General features: G+C 39.9%; 1 protein-coding gene across 7 annotated transcripts in view; it reads right to left on the bottom strand.

The window, feature by feature from the left end:
* Positions 1–14,470, bottom strand: part of NCAM1 (neural cell adhesion molecule 1) — a 145,175-nt gene extending 130,705 nt beyond the window's left edge. For 3 of the 7 annotated variants that reach the window (XM_054802824.1, XM_054802825.1, XM_054802826.1), the window contains exon 1: positions 14,083–14,382. In XM_054802824.1, the coding sequence (XP_054658799.1) occupies positions 14,083–14,134 (52 nt within the window). In that variant the 5' untranslated portion in view covers positions 14,135–14,382. Of the gene's footprint in view, positions 1–14,082 lie in introns of all 7 variants that reach the window. The other 4 variants (XM_054802821.1, XM_054802827.1, XM_054802820.1 and 1 more) reach the window with 4 other exon arrangements.
* Between the last annotated feature and the right edge of the window lie 6,064 nt (positions 14,471–20,534).

Raw genomic sequence — 20,534 nt, 5'->3', positions numbered from 1 at the left:
CAGAAACAACTCGATAGATCTTCCCTGCAGCATACACAGCTGATCAAATACATCAGTATAACATGCACTTAAGTCTTCCTCAACTTCTAGAAATCTGCAGAAGCAACAAATGAAGACCAATACATGTCTTCAACATCAGCAGAAACTCATCTTTAGAGCTATTGAGCATGCAGCCAATACAATAATACAAGAAGTATAGGCCAAAAATTAACAGAAATATTCAGTGTAATAGAAAAAAAAATTGTATCAATTTATAACTATTTTTCCAGCAGTTTTGAAAATAAGAATGCATAAGGAGGTTACACACAGAGAAACCATTGCACCTTATTAAAAACAAATAAAAATAATTACTATTACTGCGTGATTTTGTGTTTCTCCGATTCAGCCCCTCTGCAAGGGCACCACGACTATCTGCTATATGAAAGTAAAAATTATTACCATTAATGCACCCATCTGCGAGTTAATTCAAGCAACATTTACAGAAGCTTCCCTACTTCTGTTAAGATTTAGGATTGTTGCTATATGCCTACTAGACTCAGAATGCCAAGTCTAACTGTAACACTGCACATTATCTTTGTTAACACTTATGTTCAGAATTGGTTTGAAACACGTACAAAGAAATATCCTTATCCCGTGTTCATAATGCATGAGGAATGCAAGGTGACCAGCCTTACTCAGTATTCTTCACACAGTACATGAAAGAAATACAATGCAGAAGAAAACCCCAAACCATTCCAGATCTTTTGCCGTGCTTTACAAATGACTCCTAAAAAAACAAATATATTTCAAAACATTATATAATTTCTAAAGTTAGCTGCATAAAAATGTCCTACAGTATGCAAGTGCCACGTCCCAAACAAGAAAAAAAGTCAATCAGATGATGTAATGCAGTCTTCCAATGTCTAACATGATCTATAAAGCAGCAGCATAGTCAAAGCTGCCCCCATTTCACTGGACTTGTTTCCAATTCCTGTAACTGTAAGCAGGACAGGAATCTCATATTAGGCATGCTGTCTACGGTATCCTGTAAGATAACAGGACCAGATCTCACCTATAAAAATGGAAGGCAATTACAACAGTGTTTGTCTAGCAACCAACTATGAAAGTGTTTTTCTGCCTCACGACTAACAAACTGAACACAGTCCAAACAAAATGGGAGCATATACCACAATTTAAAGCAAAATATCATCATTTGTGGTAATGAAATTCCAGGCTTTTAGATCAGCACAAAATATTATTATTTCACTCTCCTTTGTTGATATACCGTTTCTGGGGTTTATGTGACTATAAGCAGGAGTACATCTCAAGCCATAATGCAGTGTTAACACACCATCACTTGACAAAAATAGAAGCTGCAGGTGAATTAGATGGCACTAGAATTGATCAGCAAGATAAAAAAGTTATTTACAGAGAAATGCAAAACAATATTCATTTTCTTGAGAAGAACCCATGTAAACAACCAACGACTTCTTTTTATTGGTATAAGCTATGCATTCTTTTCTCATATCCCCACATTTTACTCATTTTGCAAAGGTACAGAAGACTACAAACACAGTGCAGAAGTATGTACTTCAAACAGTAAGTACAATGCAGCTACATGTGAAATAACAAAATATGGTCAAGATGCTGAAAGATACCACGCCACCTCAAAGTTACCTAAGGAGCTTAATTCTTGTTAAGGCTTCCACATATCTAAGGAGTGAATTATACATCCTGTACATAACAAAGATTACTTTTTTTCCCCTGAAACACTTGTTCTATGGGCTACCATTTTAGCAAAATACACGTTAATTTTACAATTGTGTCCAACATTCAGATGTTCCAATAAGAGTACTGATTCCTAAAAAGCTCACATTTACAATGCTCTCATTTAGCTCAAACGTGGAAATAGTTTAAAATTTACATCAAATGTGTAAATGGAGATACTTTAAAACGCTTCCAGATCTGATGCAATGTCAGGCAGAGATATTTTTAGTTCTAATCCATTTAAAGTGCTAAATTCCAAGGGAATGAGCAGCATTGCTTTCGCTCACCTCTTCAACTAAATTCTTCTGGTCCTACTACTCACTGCAACCTTCAAGAAAAAGGAGTTAACATAAAAGTATTTACCTGATAAGAAAATATCCTTATCCTTTATTTTTTAATACTTGCAGGTACTTCCGTATGTCCCTATAAACAATAAATCACAACTGCATTTGCACACACAAGAGACTGCAGAAATACATAAATAATGCAGTGCCTTAACACACAAAATAAGCGTGTTTTGCTGTGGATTAAGTTGGATTTGCTATTTTTATCTCAAGTCTTATTTGCAGGTACCAATTCAGGTTCTTGAGAAACACCTACTAGGAATACGCAAAAGCTTCTGAATATGGCACTAATAATTCTCTAGACCTGACACAGTGACTGCAACTAGCTACAAAGCCACAAGAAAACAGAACCTTAAGTTCATGGGTAACTGCAGCAAAAACAGTCGACTCGGTACACACTTGGTTTGTAATTTCATTTAAATTTAGATCCATGCTCATAAAACAAGTATTGTCCATGTATAAACAGTTTCTTTTAACCAAAATAAGTTCTGAAATCAGAATACACTAGGACTTTCATCTATAGATAATTGGCATATTCAGTCTTTTCTTTGGGGATTAACATTTTCAAAAGGTAGACACAAAGTAAAACAGAGAGACAGATTATCAGAAACATAAATGTACATATTAAAAAGAAATTGACTGCTTTCATTTATTGCTATTATGAGAATGGTACAGCATTTAGAGTTCTCTCATTTACCACAAGTTATTATTTTAGCAATAAAATGACGCAAGCACAGAAAACAAGGTCATGTCTAACAAGTTTATTTCTACTATTGTATAAGCAAATATAAAACATTGCTATTGATAAAAAGAGAAATATTTGAAGCGTGTTTGCCCTGTGACTATGCATAGAATACAGAAAAAATACAAGGTAAACATACTTCATATATTGTTTCAATAGCTTTTGCTCCAAGTACAAAGGGCATCTTTTTAACCTGAATATTCAATGTCTTTCTAGCAAAATAATGGAAATGTAACTGCTTCAGGAAATGTATATTTAAAAAAAAGAGTCCAATGAAAACACTTCAATACACTGCAAGCTGTCTTCTGGCAGAGAGACTGAGTAAAAGAATAAATCAGACAGGTATGAGTTTGTTTAAAAACACACTTTGCTCGGAATAAAATCATCCTACCAACAGAAGTATCTAGACAAAATGACTTTTATTCTATTAAACAGAAACATTTCACAGTATAGCCTTAAGCTAGAGCTAATGTTCATGCTAGCTTGAAGCAGAAAATTACAGTCTTCTAGATACAAACAGAAGCATACACTGCAGCACTTCATTTTTTGCATTATTTTTGTCTGTAAAGCACAAACTACTCTAAATTTGCTTGTACAAATGAAGTATTTTATGAAATATTCATTTTAGAGAGAAAAAGAGAAAAATTATTCCACAAAAAACCCCAATGACAAAGCTAGGAAGTGAATCTATATTAAATTAAATCTCTATTCCATATGTCATTCCTCTTCTTAAAGGCCAATGAGTTCTCTTAAGCAAAACTCAGCTTAAAGACTAAAATTCTGGAGCCAATCAGCTTTTATTTAAACTATAGATACAAAATCCCCAAAATAATAAACAAGCAATCGCTGCAGAACTGAGAGATAATGTTCTTTCTTTTTCTTGTATGTATCCAGCTATGGAAAGACAAAAGCTAGAATGGAAAAAATGCTAGCAAGCTTTACAGATCTGAAACGAGGTATATACCTAGTTACAGTTCAATCATGATAGAAGGGACAGAGAAATGACCACCCAGAATTCTAGTGATGACAGTAGGGAGAAGAGCTAAATAGGATTCATACCTCTTCACAGTACTTATTAAGATTGTCACTTACAACAGCTTTCTTAGTATCTGTTAGTTCTTGCAGACTAAGCGTCCATAGTAAATGCATATACACATTTTATTTTCTTAATAGTATTCCAATATGCCTGGGGTTTTTTTCCTAACAAATACCAACCAGTAGGGAATATATAATAAATGCTAAATACCTTCAAGTTGCATCCCACAGATCATGAAGAGATTAAACTCCAAAAGGATTTAGGGGACTATGGAGTAATTCTGCATGTCTGTTCACAACGCCTAAAAGCATGTTATACTTCTAAGGGATTATCTTTTGAAAACACTAGAACTGAAATATGGTTACGGTAGTCTCTTCTTTTGAATTTTGCAGGCTTATAATAATTTAATAAGTTACTTGGACAAGCAGCTGTTGATTATATTTCTCTAAAATGGTATAAACAAGTGTCTAATGACTGTTTCTCTCAGTATTAACATATGCAAAAACACAAAATGAAGTTCTTGAAAAATTATAATTAGCCAATACTGTGAACATGCATTTTGCATGCTAGACCCTGAACTGCACAAAATGAATGTTTTAAGCACATTGATAAGTGTTATTTATACTCACAGCTAGAGAGAAAGTTTAAAAAGGGTTATTTATAAGGCTTTCAAAGCATACACAGAAGTGCACTGTATAAGTGCATTGTTTTATCATAACAATGCCACAGCTTGCACAACAATTCAACTACATATTATGGCAGCTATCATTAAAATGCATGACAGATGGAAATATAACATGAACATTAGTTGTATATATTGTTTGCTACTACACTTAACCTCTAAACACTGGAAGTGCAATGTGCTTTATATAAACATACGAAGAAAATAAATGTGCTAGATAGTGGAAAGTGTATTGCATAGACGGTTGGTTTTGGTTTGGTTTTTTTTTCCTTTTGACTGTGTAGGTGTGGTAACCACAATGCCATACAGGCAAAGTTTTCATACATTATGAAAGTCTTTCATTTCTACCCTAGAATACATGCACTTGCACGCATACACCATAAACCCAACCATTCTCATTAAAATACAAAAAACTGTGAAAGTTTATCAGAAGAATGCTCTTCCTGTCTTCTTGCATTAATGGCGTTACCAAATTTACACAAAAATTCCTCATGTTCACAACAACAAAAACATGCAGTCTTTGTTCAGTTAAGGAAACATCATTTTGTATTACAGATGGCAATAGTAAAAACACCAAAAGCTCTTATCCTGTGATTAATTTCTAGAAAGACTTTTTCAAGTAAGAGTGAACCTTACTGCAACCAGAACATCAACACTCAAAATTTTTCTGCTCTCTTTAGTTCATTGGATAACCATTTCTAAAACCCCTGCTGGTTTACATTACTTCACTCAGAACCTTGTGAATTTCACATTAAAAGGAAACTATCTGATATTTTTCTAGCAGAACAAAGTTATTTCAGTGTAAGAAAATATGCCCAAGTAGTTGATATTGCAAAGATACGCAAAAGAAAAAAGATACCACGGACTTCAGCAAACAGTAGAGCTCAATATTAAGTACAAACATATGATAACGTCTTTGGATTTGCAAAGTACAGTGATTATATTAGTTGTCTGAGCTGCATTTCTTCCTCCAACAGATGTCTTTATTTCTCCACTGCCTTCAGCAGAAACAGTGTCACCACAGGAATAGATTAGGTTTCACCTGTACTTAAACCAGAAGCTGTTGATAATGCTACTCATAACCACCACAATCACAGACTCAATTTGCAAGCCAATACGCTTACTCATTGTGCCACAGCTCCTTTTGAAAATAAAAATTCCCACTACAGTGTACTACATATATATACGTATGTATTTTAGTGTACTACATATATATACATATGTATTTTTATCTGTACATCTTCTCATTTTGGATACCAAGCAAAAGAGTTTGAGAGCTATCACTCATCACATCTCTACTATTACCTAAGAGTCATGTTTCAAAATCTCAGAATAAAAAGATTTGAGATTTTTTGAGTCTGACAGACACCTTCCTTGCTTATACAAGCATGTCTAATGCAAAAAATAACAGAAAAGCTCACCTTTCCAGGATTTGCAGCCAGAACAGAAGAAGACTCATTAACACATCACCCCACATTGCTCCAAAGTAACAGCTGAAATAATGTAAAACCGCATTACCAGAGGAGTGATGTAGGCCTAAGAAATCTTGTTATTCCAAAACTTACGTAACTTGAACATTTCACCAATCTTTACATCTTCCACATTTTCCAAAGGTATCAACCAAGGCCCAGAGTTTTGGCCACTGTATTCATAAAAGGCAAATACTAGACATTTCACCAATATTTTATTTTAAATCCTAATTGCCTGATAATCCACAGAGTATTTGTACATTTAACTGAGAGTATCTTACATCCTGTAGATTACATCATACAATGATGAGTTACTCCCCTCTTAACCCTACTCCCAGTGTTCAGACTTCTTACAAGCCAGGACTGCTCCACATGAAATGCCATGACCAAATGGGACTGTTCTTCCACAAAACAGTGCGCTAATTCTCCTGCATTCAGTCTTTCCACTTGAATGGAATAAAAACCCTTTTGAGAACAACAATTCCCATTCCCCCCCCCCCCCTCTTTTTTTCTCAGGCACACTATGGGACTCCTCAGTGCATGCACAATGCAAATAAGGCAAACTTCCTTTGAAAGACTGATTAATATGCAAAGACAGCCTGCTTTTTAGTGGGATGTGAAGAACCACCAACGAGCATTTCCAAATTCTGTGGTTTCTTCAATTATTTCCAGTGTTTATTTTAAACATAAGATTATGCAATAATACCACACATTAAGACCAATTTGCCAATGTTGTGTAAACAACACCAAATTGGCTGTTCATCTTTTCTATCATATTTAAATGCAGCCTTGAATATAGCCTAGCTATGAAGGCACTGCAAAAAATAGGATTTTAAATTTTTGAATCCTTGATGTGTATCAATCTTCATGTTAAAAAGACTGCATTTAAAACCCACTATGAATAACTGCAACTTTTTTTTTTTTTTTTAAAGAAATCTTTAGGGTTTTTTTAAAATAAAACAAGAAACTTCATAATATTACAAACTAATTTCAGTGACAATTAACTAACTTCTGTATGAACATACTGCAGTTCCAGTAACATTTAAAGTATTTTTTTTTATATACTTGCTTTTGGGACAAGAAATACAATACATGAAACATCCAGAAAAGCCCATTCAGATTTGGAGACATCAATTTCCCATTTCCATTGTATAAAGTTTTCATCACTAAAAATAGTCATCATTTATCACCTGGTCAACCACACCTTCTATGTACAACTCAGCCAGGACTCTCCTATGGAAAGGACCTTTCATTTCAAGTGCCGATATACCATACTCTGCCCAGTGTGAATATGTTAACTAACTCATTTCTCATTCTAACCCTTTATTTCACACACTTCCCAACCTTTTCACAGGTTTAAACACTCCCTTTCACATCTTTGGAAAGGCATTTCAAGTTAACCAACATTGAAAATTATTATTAAACATAAACCAGTAACCAACAATTAACAATCTTAAATACTTCAAGGTTGATACATATCACTAACATACAAAAATGAAAAAGTAAATAAAATATTTAAAGAAGCATCTATTATAACTATTTTTCATAGCAGCAGCTGTACTAAAAATCACAAAATCATTGAGGCTGGAAGGGACCCCTTGAGATCACCTAGTCCAAGAGGGGGAGGCAGCTACAGCAGGTTACCCAGGAGTCAGCCCACATGGGTTTTGAATGCCACCATAGATAGAGACTCTGCAATCTCTCTGGGAAACCTCTTCCAGGATTCAACTGCCACCCTCACAATAAAAATATAAATTAAAAAAAAAAAAAAATAACAAAGGGTTTGTTCTGTTTTCTTACGTTCAGATAGGATTTCCTGTATTCCAATTTGTGCCCATTGTCTCTTGCCCTGTCACTGGGCATCACTGAGGAAAGCCTGGTTTCCTTCTTCATTCCCTCCTCCTCATATATTTATCATGTATTTATCTACTTTGAGATCCCCTCAAGTCTCCTCTTTCCCAGTCTAAACAGTCTCAGCCTTTCTCAGCCTCTCCTCTTACAAAAGATGCTCCAGTCCCTTCACCATCTTCGTGGCCCTTCAGTGGACTCACTCCACTAAGTCCATATCTGTTTTTGTACTGGGGAGCCCAGAATTGAACACAGCACTCCAAATGTAGCCTCACTAGTGTTGAGTAGATGGATTTTAAGAAAATTAGTCTGTCTTGCCTACTTTTAAAATCAGTAACAAATTATGAAAAGTATCTACCTTGATTTACAAAGACCGAATTGTTGTAACAGTCTTAAAAACTTATCTATAAAGAAAAAAAATATTTTTATTCAAGACATTATGAAACTGACGATTCTGGAACACTTAAAACAGCCAAGAGTTTACAAGCATTCTGTCCTGGCAAACAATAACCTGACAAGGTGATGGATATTTGTTTTAACTCAAAATAAATCAAATGGTCTCTCTGTTCTAAGAGATTGACCATTTCAACGCATTTCCAAATTATTTTCTACATCATTCTACCAAGTCTGTACTAAATCAGGCGACTCGCAGTTTTCACAACACACCCCGAAGATCTCTGTAGCTGTCTTGTCATAAGATCTAGGATGCAAATAGCTAAAGGATCAACTACGACACGTATCACATTACTGTCTCTAGCCCAAACTTAATTTTCTTGCATCAGATTTACAGATATAGGGCTTCAGCCCTGCCACAACAAATTGCTAGCAGAAATAGCTGTAGGATCAGTTTCTACCATTCCCTGGTTCTGGGTCCCTCTGTGACCTGGCTTTAAGCCAACTGATGCCAAGTTTACTACTGACTTCTGTGGACAGTCAGAGTCTTACAGACCTTTAGTACCTTATCTGGACAGGGAAGAAACACAGAACCTGCACTGCAGAAAAAGTGAACAATTATAGACTCAAGCTGAAAAATCTCTCTCCCTCATTTTCAATTCTGAGGTCTAATTTTGAACACACAGTAGAAAGTTGAGACCTTAATCTTCAGGCGCAAACACCTAATTTTCTTCAAATGTAACATGGGTCCCTTGTTTCTGCTGCAAATATGTGGGTCTAAATGATTACTAGATATCCACACTAATTGTTCACTTTTTAAGTATGATGGCTTAAGAATTTGGATAACTCATCCAGCTATTAAGCACAGTACTATATGAATATACCCCACAGCTCCTTCTTCTTCAGAGAAGGAGTCTGATATCTTAAAGCAATTTGCACTTGCTTAGCAGGATAAACCTTCCATTGCTAGCTACTCCCCAAAAGCCAGTTTTTCCATCAGCAGCTGCCTAAAGATCTGAAGTTCTCAGGACAAGGCTATTGATGTTCTACATTTGTCCAAACAATAGCTTTGCTAAAGTACCTGTAATACATATATTGCTTGTGATAAAACAAAAGCAACCTCAGATGCCAAAGCCCATATCGAGGTTCAAAAAATGCTATAACGGAAGCTGTCAGGTAGCCTCAGTCATTTTCAAATACATCATCATCATCATCATCTACCCTGTACACCTCAATGTGTTTTGGCACAAGCTTTTCTTTCATTTATCCCTGGAAGGTCTAGAAGCTGCAGGTATGATTCACTGTATGGAGAGCAATTATCTGGCTTCTCATCATCATCTTAGACAGATATAGTGGAAGCTATTGGATTTGAACTGTAAGCGAAAAAATTATTTTAATCTGAAGTTTATCCTTGATTTTTTTATCTATTCCACTTTCTTTAGGCACCTATATTGTAAACTAAAAATCTCATTCCAGTACTTAGCAGAGAATGCCTCGGACACTTGTAAACGGACACTTGTAAATGCAACGTATCAGAAAGCCCGCCATTTGGCTCTCATGGTAACTTCAAAAGGCAATGTTCCTAATGAGCAGCTGCAGTAGGGAAGCTGCATTTCAACACCATGAACTGAAAGGGCATAATGGCACTACCGCCAAACCCACCTAATTTACATCCCTTTGCATCAGCAAGGGCTTTAAACGATGGTAATGTGTTTTCCTAAACAAAAGAAGCCAGAGCCAGCATAGATCTGACCTTCAAATTTGCTTCTGTGATTTTTATGTCTCAAAGTCTATTTGCCTGGTGGGTCTTTTTTTCCCTTCAGGACTTGAGGGTGTTGTGATGAAAATCGACACATCTAGTCCTATGAAAACATGCGCAAAGGACACCATTCAGGAAAGTGGAGATGCCTGGGAGCTGTAGTTCTCTTCACAGACACACCCTCAGCGAAGCTTCTCCCAGACATTCTCCGTGTTATAGAAAGCTATTACAGGAGACAAACAACACAAATTTTGTTCTCTGATTGTTTTCAAACTTTTATATTTACAATTGAGTTGCTTTACTTATTTTATCTCACATTGCAGATCTTTGTGAGGGTATAGAATTGGGAAAACAACAAAGACACCATCTTTTCAGTGCACTTGAAAAATACAGTAACAGCCCCACTTGAATTTCTGATAGTTCCCTGCATAAAAGCTGTGATACACACTCCCAAAGAAGACAGCTTCTCCTAGTCTGCTTACACAGACATTGTGGGAAGTTCATAATATCTGTCTTACTATTTGCAAGTCGTGAGTTAGAGCACAACAGGATTGTTATTGACAGATCAAATCCTACTGAAGTATACTGCCCTGCGAAGCCAATGCTTCAAAAGCCACACAAGAAAACCAACAAAACCCCTAGAATTGTGCATTTGCTATATAAACAGTATCACCAAGTGTGTTCAATAATGAGTAAAAATGCAGGACGGCCTTTTAAATGAGGAAATAAAACGTGCTTTTGTCTCATACTAGAGCTATTTTTCTGTTCCTTGCAGACTGATGGCAGCAGATGCAGTATCCCCTCCTGCTCCTCCCCCATCAATTGGTTCTGCTTTCCTGACAGCCAGTCAAGGCAAACCCATGGCATTACCCAATAAAAAACCAAACAAAAGCAAAACCCAAAAGCACTCATGCCATTCTCTATTAACAAGAAACCAATCACTTATACCCAATGGCAGAAAAGTCTATCATTAAAATATGTGTCTGGAGATCAGCCAAGAAAAGTGAAGGCACTTTCAGTCTGGAGAGCAGCCACAATCTTTAACACTTAGAAACTGGCTATTCATTAAATTACTATGATATTAAATGTCCCAAAAACCCAAAACAATCAATCAAATAAAAACGACCCACAAAAAACCCCACCCTAAAAAAATCCAACAGTCAAGTCAGGACTTTTCAAGTTCGTACGTCAAGAGGATAAATTTTATACAAAATACAGTCTATTATTTAAGAGACCATAGTTCTCAGGATGCAAATGAAAGGAGATGAGCCATCTGCTGTGTTTACAAATTAGGTTCTAAATTATAAGAGGAATGCTTTCATTTAATAGTAGACTAAATAAATCCCCACTATCACAGGCCACAGGGATACATACAAAATATGGAATTATCCTAAAAGATGTAAAGGCACGCTTTTGTTCTGAACCTACCGCATAACTGTTGCTCAGACAACAGTCTCTTCAGGGATTCTTCTCTAATAAGCATCTATCTTCTCGCCTCCTCTTACATTTAAGCTACTGTAAAGCTGTAGTTAGGGTTTCTTTATTACCATCATCGTAGCTGCTCCCCCTCTTTCACTGACATCTCCTTCAATATCATAGCTTCCAAAGCAATAGCCTTTCTCCCCCATCACAAATTGTGGTGAGGTCAGCTGGGGAAAAAAGGTACAAGCTTTAGCAGACCAAAGCATCCTTTAGTGTGGAAAGCATAACTGATGTGCTGGGTGCTGCTTTTACCATAAACAGTGCTGCTGCTTTGTTCTAGCTTTTTAATATTTTATTTGGGTTTTGTATGCTCCATTTTATGCTGATTTAACAGTCCAGTTCCAGCTGTGCAGCTCCCTAGGCACTCTACGCATTCATAATTATTATTATTGGATAAACATGTATTTGAGTGGGGCAACAGATGATATGCAGGTAATTTTTCTTTTCTTACTCCCATCTATTTCCCCTGAAAAAAAAAAATGCTTTATTCTCCCCTCCCACAGCTGAGAAAGCCGTGTGAATGTATCAGAGAGGTGATAGCTACGGAATCACAGTAGTCTGGCATCTTATAATGGTTGAGATCGAGAATGTATGCAGAGATGGTGATTAGAGGGCGTGGCTGAGACAGATGCAGAGCTGGCTATGGGGAACAACTGTGCTGGAAACGGAAAGACAACCCTCCCCTCCCTTATTTGTTATATATACCCTCTAACAAGCAGTAAGATTTTATTTTAAATTATAATAAAGAGAAGCCATATAGTAGTGCTTATGACACAGGAGAGCTGTGTATCATTAAGAATGGGTGTTGTGCTGATATTAAACAGGTGGCTTGATTTGGCAACAGACTTGAGCACACTGGTGGCAATGGTCCGCCATGACAGGAGCTGGAATTGAGCCACAAGATAGCAATTTTACTACGTTAGCAGACAGAGCTACAGCAGAAGTGATTGCTTAAGGAGATAAGGAATCATCAGTATGGGAATACGGCAGTGAGGAGTTACGGTAGTTAAGGACAGCAGTGAAGCGAGGGGTGAAAAGCAGCTGTGCAGTGAGATCTGTAATAGCAGCGATGGGAAGGAGTAGGGCACTGGGGTACATTGCAAGGACACAGAAACGGGCACAGGAGCTACCCCAAGAGAGCAGGAACCTGGACAGAGAGGGAGCTCTACTGTAATAACAGCAGCAGCGATTGGGAAGTAGTTACGAAATGATGAGCTGAGAAAGGGCTGCAAGAAGTAAAGGCAACGACAATTTTGAGGTAAAGACAGCAGGGAGAATCAGTGCGGGTGCTTTAGAGCGCGCTGTTTGCCAAGAACGGGGTGGGGGGCCGGGGGGAAGGAAAGCGGCTAACGAGCCGTAGGACGGGACAGAGAGGAAACAGTGCTGTAGCGGACAGTGGGCGCAGAAGGCTCTGGGGAAACACCTTCTCGTGAGTGCCCGTAAGGACAACGCAGAGCAAGGGGTTTGGGGCAACGAGGCTCGCTGAAGGACAGCAACAGGAACGCGGCACGTCGGGACGGACCACGGTCGCACTGGCGGAGGGGGCGGTGTCGGCACAGGTGTGGCCGTAACCGCACCCAACCAACCTGCCGTTTCCCCAGGCGAGCGGCCCGGGCCGGGGCAGGTGAGGCAGGCAGGCGGGGCACCGGGCCGTCACGGACATCGGCGACCCAAGCGGCTAACGGCCGCTCCCGCTCTGAGCCGTCCATTCCCGATTGGCCGCGGTCGCCGTCGACGCCTCCCGTCCCCCGTTCGTTCCCCCCGCCGAGAGCAGGGGCGCTCGCGCCCGGCTGCCGCTCCCTTAACGGCAGCGGCGCGCGGCCCGCTCCCGCGCACCCGCCCCGCACCCCCGGTCGGGAGCCCCTCCGTTCCCCTCCTGCAGCGCCCCGGCTCTCTTCCCCACCACTGCCAGCCGTCTTGCTCCCCCCTTTTTTTTTTTGGTAACAGCTGCTTTACCCCCGCGATCGCATCTCTTCCGTCCCCGCGTTCGCTGCAATTTCTGCTCCGCACATGCACCGCTTGCAAGAAGGAGGGTGGGCGGGGGTGGAGGGGCGGACACCGCTGCGTAGCGCAGTAGCATCTTCAATATTCACAATGAAGTCGACACGACAACGAAAATCCACCGCCTCCTCGCACGGCGACACCATTAACACAGCGCACGTAGCATCCTCTCTGCTTCGCTCGCCTCCTCTTTCCCTATCTCCATTGTCTGGGATTCACAGCACACCGAAACCCCAGCCTGGGGGAGGTGGGATCCCGCGGGAGGAGCGATTCCTCCTGTCGCGGACAGCAGCACCAGAACACAGAAGCAGCCGCTCGCTCACACCCTTCTCACCTACCCCCCCCACTCCCCTCCGCTTTCTCCTGTCAAATTTGCACCGCCCGAGCCATCTTTCCCCTCCAGCTCCTGCGACAGCGAACAATGTGCACGAACCAGCCACCTCGTCACGCACACGGGGCGCGGCCGGGGAGGGGAACCCTACCATGGGCTGTCTCCCCCACGCCCGGCAGCGGGGTCCACCCGACCCCATTGTTCGCCCCACCAGATCCCGGCACTACGCCGCCCCAGCCCCGGGCGTACCTGCGGCTCCAAGCAAAAACAACGTCCAGGGCAGCACGGTGGCTAGCAGCATCGCAGCCAGCTGGGGGGAGAGGGAGCCGCTCGTGAAATAGCCTTTCCCTGCAGTTCGGAAGAAACGCTGCTCGCTTCTTTTATGTTTTTCCCGGTTTTTTCCCCACGCCTTCCTTCGCCGCTCCTCGCCGCTGCCGGCCGCGCTCCGGCTCCGTTACCGCGCGTACTCCCGCACCGCCTTCTGCCGGCTGCGCCCCGGCCGCGTCCCGGCGCCGCCGCGCTGAGTGACAGGCGGCCTCAGCACCGCAGCCCGGATCCCTACGCCGCCGGTCGCGCGCGGCGAGTGGCACGGGAGTGTTCTTCCACCCGCGTCCGCCTCAAGTAGTACAGGGCAGACCGCGCAGAAGGGGACTGGAGGCCCCGAGGTGCGCTCCCGGCCGCCTACGAAACGCGGCGCGGATCGCGGAGCTGGTTCTGCCGCGGCGCCGCGCCCGGCGCCCAGGCCGCGGAAGAGCCGCCGGGGTCCAGGCGCGCTAAGGCTCGGGGCAGGGCGGCGGCGGCCACTTCGGGGGTGGTTTATTGCCAAAGATGAAATTACCGAATTAACTGGCATGTGGGAATTTGGGAAGGAAGTTCCTTGCGGCTTGGCCAGCGCCTGCCCAAAGGTGTACCTGCGGGAAGGCGGGGAACAGAGCAAGGGGAAGACTATTTTATCAATCCCCTATACATCAGGTGGTCTTTTGTTCCATTTTTGCATGAGGGGTGCAGAGCTTGCTCAGAAATCACAGAGCACGTTAAGCAGGACGCCTAGATCCAGGAGTTTCTACAGGCACCGTTTTGCCATAACTAAGACTTGTGGCAGAAGCCAGGGGAACTGCAGGTGAAGAGATGCTCAGTGGAGACCCGGCTCTGAAAAAAGGAGGTTGCCCACCTTTTAGGCCATTTCTGCTAGGCCTACGTTCACAGGGCTCCACACAGCCCCTCCAGTCACCCTCAACTCACACAAATTGTACCTCATAGCCGTTGCAATGAGTTACATGTGTGTTCATGTGTATATACAGAATATCTCATCATCCAACGTGTTGTCTTCACCACCACCCACAGCAGCAACTCTCCTTCCTTCAAGATCTAAGAGGTGCTAGGCACTCAGGCACAGTACCAAAGATGATGTGGATTCAGTGCTGGGTGTATAGTAAAAAAAAGTAATGGTGAAACATCAGTTTTGAACTAGATTGCCATTGCAATCAACCAAGCCTGTCTTTTTGAGATTATCATGTTTTGACAGTGCTCCTCCAGCACCTTCCCAAACTACAGGAATCATTAAGAGCCCTCATTACTTGAGCATAGTATTTACATGTTTTGGGATCTGTGAACAAGGAGATCTGTGCTGTAAGTGGGAGAAGGTTCTTAGAGAAAAAAACCCCCACATTTATTTTATTCAGGTGTAGCCTACACCTGTGCTTTCATTTAATTAGCTTTAGAGAAAAGCAAGTCAAGTAGACCTTTGTCATAACATGCAAAATAATTTGGCTTAGTTGGCTATATGTAGCTGCTATTTTAAAATGAAATTCAAAATACCTAGAGTAGTTGTGAACACGTAAGGATTTCTAATGACACAGAGACTTTATTAGCAGAAAACTGCCAAATAGGAACCATTTAGGTAGAAGATAAAGAAACAATACCCTTTGAATACAATTTGACACCAGTATTTCAACAATATTTTAATATAGTCAATCCATTCCAGTATTTTGCTGTTAGTGGTCTAAAGGATCATTCTAGGCCACATCATATTCTTCTATTTTATTCTTTTCTGTTTGAGAAATCCCTTCCCCCTTTCGATTTATAAAAATCCTTCTCTAAAAGAAAAAACAAAATTATACTTATTGCACTGTGATTGAAAACATGCGTTCTCTGCTCCTTTGGTCTGTCTAGACTATGGCCTCATATTGGATTGATTATCTGCAGAAAGCAACCTTGCTCAACCATGCCACGTGCTATTACTCAACTCCTTCTTGGCTTTCCCAGTTCACACCAATCCCCACTATCCTGCAGACTTGCCTTCTTGGACTATGAATCCCCTCCCTCTTAACGTAAGATCGCTCATCCAGGAAGATGCCAATATTAATTTACGGTGTTTCAGGTCATACAGATGCTCAGCTCAGACCATTTTGGAATAGAAAGCTAACCTCTCACTATGGCTATTTGTTTGGGATAAAAACCTTCAGAAGAAACAGCATCCTTTATCCTGAAAATAGCTAATTTCTGGAAACATATTAGACACTTTTCCTCTTATCATAAAGAGTGCACTGGGTTTACATCAATTATTACACAACTTTAGCAGATTAAATCAGCTAGGGGCTGTAGAGGAGAGGCACATGATCTCTATCATCCATCAAACCAGAACATCTTGCAAGACTCCCACCTTGTTTCTCCGTCCTTTCAGCTGCTGGTTGATAAATGCAGATGAAGTAGTGGCAAGCCATCTGCTGCTCCTTGGTCCCCCTTCCTCTCTGCCATCAACTTTCTCAATGAGCTTGCCCTGAAAAAACTAACCCCAGAGCATAACAAAACATGATTTCATGAGATGTGGTCTTTTTCTTTTTATAATATCAGCTCTACCAGCTGGATTTGTGGCATTAGAGCATTTCTGAGTCTCTACTCTGAGCAATTAGATAAACTATTTTGCAATCAGCCACATTAATGCCCAATCATTTCCCACAGAGAAAAGAGACTGAGTTGTCACACTGTTACTAGTACTGTCAGAAATAGTTTGCAGAATTTAATTCTAGTTCCCAGAAGACTTACACAAGTGTCTGTTTCTTTCCATTCACTACAAAGAACATCTAGATAGACAGCTACCCTGTAAAAATTACATTTATAGCATTCATAATAAGAGGTCATGGAAATGCGTAGGTCATTACATATTGACTAAAGAGCTATAACTAATTTATAAGATGCAACTGTCCATTTTATAAACTGCAACTGAGATTTTTTTCTATGAAGTCTCAGTCTTCTCTACAAAAATCAGCAAAACAGCAAAATACTTGCTAAACAGTAGTATCTGTATGTGTTGACCTAATCTTGTACAGAACATACATTAAATCAATTAGAACAGCTCTTTCTGACACTGCTTAAAATTGGAACAGAAAGATATGTGAAGAAAGACTGTTACATACAACAAATAGCATGAATTATTATATACTGTGAGTAGTTGTTTGTGTTAAAGATATCTAGTATATCTTTATTCCTATTAATCAATATCTTAGTCCATGACATAGTAGTATTAATTCTCAGGGTAAGTAAAGGGAAGTAGTCACATGGAAGTCACCACATGGAAGTCACCACCATTTCACTTGTAGCAGATTTCCAGAAACACAAGCTTCCACACTGCACACCCCCTTCCTCCTCCCTCCCCCCCAAAAAAAAAGATTTGACAGAGTAAAGACACCCAATGTCTAGTCTTAATTTAAGCTTCTAAGTAATTTAAAAACAAAATTGTGGATTTTATGATTAAAGTCCAATAGAGACCAGTCTCAAGCATATCCAAATTGAATGAGATGTTCTAAGTACACTACCTGAAATATTTCCCCCTTTTTGCCATTACAGACATCTATGGGCCATGCCCATAAATTTCTTTTCCTTAATCTATAAAATAAAAAGGGCAAATCACACAAATCAATAATTGAAACATGAGTTTCAGTTATTGACTTCATTGGGTACTTTGCATAAAAGTGAACGGTTTGGATCAAGTTTTCTCCCAGGTTTAAAAACAGCAGCAATGCTATCTATCAAATTAATGCTACTTCTACTATGCAAATATGAGAACAAGTCAACTAGAGTTTTAACTACACAGGCATTTCACAGAGTAGGTGCAGCTTCAGCATTATGGAAAGATTGCAAAATAACTCTCTTTATAGCCAGCATTCCCCTTTTCCTGACTTAACTGTTCACTGGTTGCTGTTTGAGGCAGGATTATTACAGGATGCGCTGGAAATTCTCTATGACATTGAAGCATTGTATGGGGTCAAGAGAGGACTTCAGCTGTCAAACTAAAAAGAAATAACATAGCAGACAGTTCTTCTCAAAGACTGACTACAAAGCATAAAAGTTTACAATCTAAAATTGCTACTGAGGTCAAATCCTAAGATTCAAACCTGATGCAACAGGGCAGTTATAACTGTTGCTATAATGATAGTTGTTTTATGTTGCTGATCATTGAAAAGCAACAGAAATCATTTTCATCAACATGTCCCATATGCTAGCATCATTAAGGAGAGGTAGTCTGCAAAGAATTACTTGTGGGAACCATTAGACCCAGATTTATAAACCACAAAGTAGACTTACTACTTATTTGTAGGCTACAGAAAATAGGCATACATTAGAGGCACACTGAGGGAATGTACTTCGATAGTCTCTCTGGTCAAAGTGTTTTTCTAGTCTGTGTAGATATTTATTATGACCGATAAGAACAAGGTGCAAGATGCACCTCAAATCAATATTCCTCTTCACAGATAGGCAATACAAGCAGAGATAGTCCCTTAAAATATCCTTCTCTTTGTCACAGATTATTTTCTAAGGAAGTCTTAAAGAAAAAAATTAGTGTCATCCCTTCCTCCTTTAGGAAATATGGTTTACAAAACTAACTATTAAGGCACTTCTGGTGATATCATAAACCACAAGAACGAAGATGAAGTCATCAGAATCTGAAAGAGAAAATTACAATCCAGAAATTCAGGGTCCTGTCATTAAAAACATATAAGTTTTGTCTCCATACCTGGAATAAACTCCAACATTGATCTCAGCATTTGTTCTGCTCCGGGATTTTGCTTGCCACATGTGTACAAATAGGTAATTGTTCCACACAAAGAGCCAAGAAAATATGCACGTGACCTCTGTTAACCTATTCATGAAAGTATCCAGGCTTTGAAAGAAACTTCATGAAGACAGTCTGTCAGTCTGACTCGCCATGGAAATGTCATAAACAATCTAATAGCATTCCTAGAAGTTAGCTGGCACTTACTTTCCATGTAGTTCTGGAAATAGAAGAAGTCTTCCATCTTTGAAGTTAAAACTTGAAATTTAATGTGTGTGTTTCCATGCATAAAACCATTACATTTACAGTGTACAGTAAATGTCTCATTTTAATCTTTTTAATCTATCCAGTCAACACTGATGTTTCAATTGAAAGAGAGAAAGACTCTCAGCTGCTCAGAATCACAGAAAATAAGGGGGGGTCTAAATAGTACATCAGGATGTATTGCCTGTTCTTTTACACTCTTCCCATGGTATCACTAGTATTTGTTTTAATTGGAAGCATTCTGATTAGCCAAGGCATTTAAAGCACACCCATCATGCAGTGCCTCTAAATAATAGCATAACCATCACTAATACCTAGCTATTTTAAAAGAACAGCTGATCTAGTTCTGCTTTAGAAGACTCATCATCATATTACATGGAGTAATACACGTGTAAAACCAGGATATGCAAAATGAGAGTAGAAGAGACTAAAACATTAGGGTGTCTCTGCCTAAATGTTTGCTAGCAAGCAATAAATGGTTATCTTAATTGGAAAAAATCCATCCTTCAATCTGCTTTTATTTAACAAAGTATAAATATGCCTGACAGGAATGTTCAAGCACATATGACAGGAGAAACCACATTCTATCAACATGGAGCTCCATTTCACATTTAGACCCAAGCTAAACAGATTTTTTCCACAGAAGTGGATCTAAAGCATAAATGACCAGTGGACTCTACTTAGCAGCTTAAGGAAGGTTCCCCCATCCCACAAAAGTAACCAAGTTATCCAAGAGACAGCATAAAAGGGTCTTTTACAACCCTTTGCTCCTCCTCTTCCTTACCACAAGAGTGGTACCTACTCCTTTTGGAAGAGGGCAGAGGTAGCTCCTTTCAAGTCAAGGCTCCAGAAGGTGAATCTTTCCATTCTTTCCATTTCTGTGGAAGAAAATTGTACAAGTAGGTGACACGGTAGAGAGAATAATGCAATGGGTGGAGGGGGGTGCAAGTTTTAAATAAAATGTAAACATTTGTCTTCTTCAGAGGAAGAAAGTAAAAGCACAGAGGATAAACAGAGATTTGAAAATATTGTAGTGTAAAGGAAATATAACATTGAAGAAGCAACAATAGCCCTGCAAACAGCTTTCATATTGTTTCATAACTGGCACACAGTGCATATTTATGTATTTTGGAGAAGACCCATCTGCACTGTAGCCTGAGAAGAGTGCCAATTGCTGGGGATTTTTCCCCTTAGAAGACTTAGTGCTAAGAAGCTTCATTCTCAAAATCCCCTCCATCCTGCCAGAAAGAGGGTCTTCAGCTTCCTACTAGGAGTCTTCACTGTTCCCCTTCATTTCTATTACTTACACCCTACTCTTAAACAGTAATCAGCAGAATTTGTCCTCTGCTGTTCTACAAACTGTACAGTTGGATCATCAGTTGAA

Source organism: Grus americana, chromosome 24 (assembly GCF_028858705.1).
Source record: "Grus americana isolate bGruAme1 chromosome 24, bGruAme1.mat, whole genome shotgun sequence".
Taxonomy (NCBI): domain Eukaryota; kingdom Metazoa; phylum Chordata; class Aves; order Gruiformes; family Gruidae; genus Grus; species Grus americana.
Note: the sequence above shows the minus strand (reverse complement) of the source record. Positions and strands in the feature narration are given on the sequence as shown.